Below are 4692 nucleotides of genomic sequence, written 5' to 3' on the forward strand. Positions count from 1 at the left end.
AAAGGACAGAAATATCAGGGCTTTTGGGCCTACCATTTCTACCAGTACCCTCTGTCTTCCCCTCTGCAGGCTTTCCTATCATGTGCCACAGTCTGACCTATTTTCTTAAAGTCTGCAGACACCCATCTCAGTTCACCATCTTGCTTTCATGCCTTGCTTTCACCCATGTCCCGTCAGTCCTCACCAGCTGTTCCTTGAAACACAAAGTGACGGTCTAATCAGAGCGTGACCTCTGGCAACGCAGCAATATATTTGAGGGACATTTCTTCCTCCTTGTGGCCAATGTTTAACTTCTAAGGTGCACTCTGTGGAAGTTTTCTCTTCTGCTCTTTCCTACTACCAAAGAAATTTCCATCAAGGTGGAACCCTCTTACCTCTACAACATCCTTAATTTTGGCTGGCCAAGCCTCTATTCCCTCCTCTCAGTCTCACATTTCTCCTGGGCAGTCTTCTGCTGATTTCCCCATGTCAGTTATCTTTTTAGGGGCATGTTTATGATGCCTTTCATGATCTTAGACTATCTGTCAGTGCTCTGTTGGCTACTCTATTCCTGAGAAAAGCGTCACTTAAGATACGATGGAAAAGGACACGAAAGTCCATCAGAGCACCCTGCACAATGTGCCCAGCAGCTCTGCAGTGCCACAAAAGTGCGATTCCTGCCTACAAGTTTTCTTTCCAGAATGGCTCCTATGGCTCCAGGGTAACTTTTCCCAGGCCCTCAGTTCCCCAGGCCACACCACTCTTGCCCACAGGCCCCGTGTGTCTCTCCAACCCTGCAGTAGTGGCATCTCAGTGCAGCAGGTTGGTGCATCTCCAGGCTCAGGGGTGCTTCCGGAGGGCCTGCCCTGTGTGGGGAGTGGTGGGGAGGAAGAGATCAAGGTCATCTCCTGGGGCATGGCTGAGCACAGCCCAGCCATCCCGCACCGTGGGCAGGCCCCTGCTCCCAGGCTGAGGCACATACACCAGGTGGACACTTCTCCATCAGCCCAGCTTCATGCAGGGACCTTCAGCCCTGCCCCAGTCCCAGGACTGACCTCGTCCTCCTACTCCATGCACAGACAGCTGCTAAAGCCCTGAGTGTCTCTGTTTCTCACAGCCTTCTCACAAGTCTTTCTCCTGGCCCTCCCCACTGCCCAGCACTGCCTCTCAGGTGGCACTCAGTGACCCTTCAGAAGGGCCTTTGGGCTTCCTCAGTTGTCCTGGTGCTTATTAGCACCTCCTTGGCTCCTTCCAGAGCTCAGAGGGAGCCTTCTAGGCCAGCACAGGGCCCTGCACTGGCTGTGGCTGGGATGGAGTTACTCTGTGCAGATCATCTCCTGTGATTCTGTGTTTTTGATGTGTCTAGAGCAGTGTTGGTCACCCATGGCTCTGGTCCCTGTTCCTGAGCATTGCTTGCACAACATCAAGGCCTTCTCTGCTTCTCACTCTGCCCGACCAGCAAGGTGGTTGAGGGTGGGGAAAAGTCTAGGAAGGGAGCCTGCTGTGACAGCTGACCCAGCCTGACCAAATGGATGTTCCATGGCACATAACATAGTGCTCAGCAATACATACTGGGATCATCTTTCCAAGACAAGGTGGCACTCTCTCAGAGACTGCATGCACAATGGTCTGCTAGTGGGAACTGATGAGTTACAAAATGTTCATCATATTTGGCTTTTGATTTTTGTTTCTTTCTTTTTTCTTTTCCTTTCTTATCCTGATGTGTCTTTCTCTCAACTTGTGAGTTTCACTTACTTATACTGTTCCCTCCCCTCTGCCCTCTAGAAGAGGAGGAAGCAGGCAGCTCGTACATGCGTAGTGTCTGTTTGGGGTGAGCAAGGAGGAGGCTGGCTATGGTGCCAGGAAATGGAGGTCCGTGAAGCTGCAGGAGCCCTGCTCTCTTGCCTGGCAGATCCCCAGCACACAGTGCCTGTGCCCCTCAGGGCCAGCCCCGCTCCCCAGGCCAGCACAAGAGGCCTGGCCCAGCCACAGAGCAGCCTGCCCCGAGCAGGGGCCTGCACAAAGAGCTTTCCCTTTCCCCTTTCCCCATCAGTGCAGGCCCAGCAATGCTGCCCTACTCTTCCCCAGGGCCATCCCTGCTCTTAGAGAAGGCCCAGGGCAGTGTGTCTGTGCTGGCCTGGCCAGCCATTGCTGCTTCCCTCCCCGTGCTCCGTGCAGGGCCCCAAGCTGGCGGTGCTGCTGTGAGAGCCAGGGGCTGTGGTGACCCGGGACCCCGCGGGTCTTCGCCCTGCCCGTGCTGCTCAGGGTGGACAGTAGACTCAACTCCTTGGGGATCTCTTCTGCTGAGCCCCTTTCCATCTGCCCTGATGGCTCAGCAGCACAGGGCAGTGCTGGGCAGGGCCATGGGGTGTCTCTGAGGGCACAAAGGGCAGGTGAGTGCTGCACCAAACCTGGTCCATGAGGCCTCAAGAAGGTTATCCTCAATTAATCTACACTCTTAGGGGCCTTTGTCTGCTGGCACATCACCACAACTCCTGGCATGGCAGAGCTGTCCTTACCCCATGGACTCCTCAGATTCCCCTTTTTCTTTACCAAACTCCTCTTTGGATAGCCATTAATTTTATGAGGTTCTTATTCCTACCAACTCAGTGTTTCATGTTCTCCCTGCAGTTCCCCTGACATCTCCTGGCAGCTCCAGATTCCTCTCCAGGCTGACAGTGGCCATGAGCCCCACTGCAGGGGGGCAGTGCCATGCAGATGAGTCCAAGACCAGTTGCTGTCAGGTGCTGCCATAAAGCTCTTGGTCAAGCCCTTGGTCCCTCACAGACTGTCTTTGGAATTTAAGTCTATGTTCTTCATTCCAGGAAGCCCCAACTAAAACCCCATTTGTTACTGTGGTGCTAGCAGGGAGGCAGGGCTGCACAGTGACCCAGGGCTGCACAGTGCCTGCTGCTGCCTGCAGCCACAGGGATGTCACTGCAGAGACAACAGGACTGTCACCAAGCTAAATGAGATATCAGGGCTTACCCATTAAAAAAGAAGCACAATGTGGAAGCCAAAAGAGAGCAGCAGGGAAAAGGCCACGTCCTGCTGCTGACCACGGCCATGGCTCCAGGGAAACAGCAGCCCTGACCCGAAGGCAGCAGAGAGACAGAGCCCAGCGGGCAGTAAGGGGCTGCTCCTGCATGTGGCAGCTGGGCTCTTGGCCCTGAGCCCCTCCTGCGTGCTGGGGCTGCTCCCCCAGCTCCAGAGGAGATGGGAAGAGAGGGATACTGAGACCATTGAATTTATGCTGTCTTCTTTATTGTCTATACCTACAGAGGAAGCCTAGTTCAATAGGTTGAATGGAAGATGTAGTCAAAAGAAAAAAAGAATTACTTAATAAATTAAAACAATATCAGAAGTTATGAAAATAATAAAAACAAAAAATGGTATGAAAAACTCTCATGTCACTTTCTCAAATCGAATGGTAGCGTTTAGAGGATTATTATTATTATTACAATATGATAATAATACTAAGTATAAAAATGGTATGATAAAAATCACAATAATGTTAACAACACTGATGCTTAAGAAGCACATATAGAAACAATTTCCTCACTGCAACTTTGAGCTGCTGGTTCCTCATGCTGTAAATGATGGGGTTCACTGCTGGAGGTACCACTGAGTACAAAAGTGACACCACCAAGTCCAGAGATGGGGAAGATATAGAAGCGGGCTTCAAGTAGGCAAACATGGAAGTGGTAAGAAAGAGGAAGACCACGGCCAGGTGAGGGAGGCACGTGGAAAAGGCTTTGTGCCGGCCATGAGAAGAGGGCATCCTCAGCACAGCCCTGAAGATCTGCACATAGGACAGCACAATGAAAACAAAACAACCAAATGATAAAGAAACACTAAACACAAGGATGCCAGTTTCCCTGAGATAAGAATCTGAACAGGAGAGCTTGAGGATCTGGGGGATCTCACAGAAGAACTGCTCCACAGCATTGCCTTGGCAGAGGGGCATGGAAAATGTGTTGGTCGTGTGCAGGACAGCATTGAGAAAGCCACTGCCCCAGGCAGCTGCTGCCATCTGGGCACAAGCTCTGCTGCCCATGAGGCTCCCGTAGTGCAAGGGCTTGCAGATGGCAACGTAGCGGTCGTAAGCCATGATGGTGAGAAGGTAATACTCCGATGACATCAACAAGACAAAGAGAAAGACCTGTGTAGTACATCCTTGATAGGAGATGGCCCTGGTGTCCCAGAGGGCATTGGCCATGGCTTTGGGCAGAGTGGTGGAGATGCAGCCGAGGTCGAGGAGGGCGAGGTTGAGGAGGAAGAAGTACATGGGGGTGTGGAGATGGTGATCGCAGGCTACGGCGCTGAGGATGAGGCCGTTGCCCAGGAGGGCAGCCAGGTAGATGCCCAGGAAGAGCGTAAAGTGCAGGAGCTGCAGCTCGCGCGTGTCTGCGAATGCCAGCAGGAGGAACTCGCTCACAGAGCTGCTGTTGGGCATTTGGTAGTTCTGGCCATGGGTTACTGCTCAAGGAAGAAAAAATCTTTAATAAATAAGAAGACATACCTGAGATAAACTTCTTCCATTTCTTGCATAACTGCCCTGAAAACTCTTTCAGTCAGGCTTTTAGCAGGGCCCTTTCATGTGGTCTACTTCATGCTGCCTTAGGGTGTCCCTGGGAGCAGGTGACCCTGATCTGAGTAAGAAAGGAGTCAGTCCTGCCCCACAACCAGAGGTAAAGAGGAAGATGGGGTACT

General features: G+C 52.2%; 1 protein-coding gene across 1 annotated transcript; it reads right to left on the reverse strand.

Moving 5' to 3' along the window:
• Window positions 1-3493: 3493 nt before the first annotated feature.
• LOC137846884 (olfactory receptor 14A16-like) lies at window positions 3494-4435 on the reverse strand. The gene has a single exon (XM_068664991.1). It carries the CDS (start codon window positions 4433-4435, stop codon window positions 3494-3496), a length of 942 nt encoding a protein of 313 aa, XP_068521092.1.
• Window positions 4436-4692: the final 257 nt, after the last annotated feature.

Source organism: Anas acuta, chromosome W, assembly GCF_963932015.1.
Source record: "Anas acuta chromosome W, bAnaAcu1.1, whole genome shotgun sequence".
Lineage (NCBI taxonomy): Eukaryota > Metazoa > Chordata > Aves > Anseriformes > Anatidae > Anas > Anas acuta.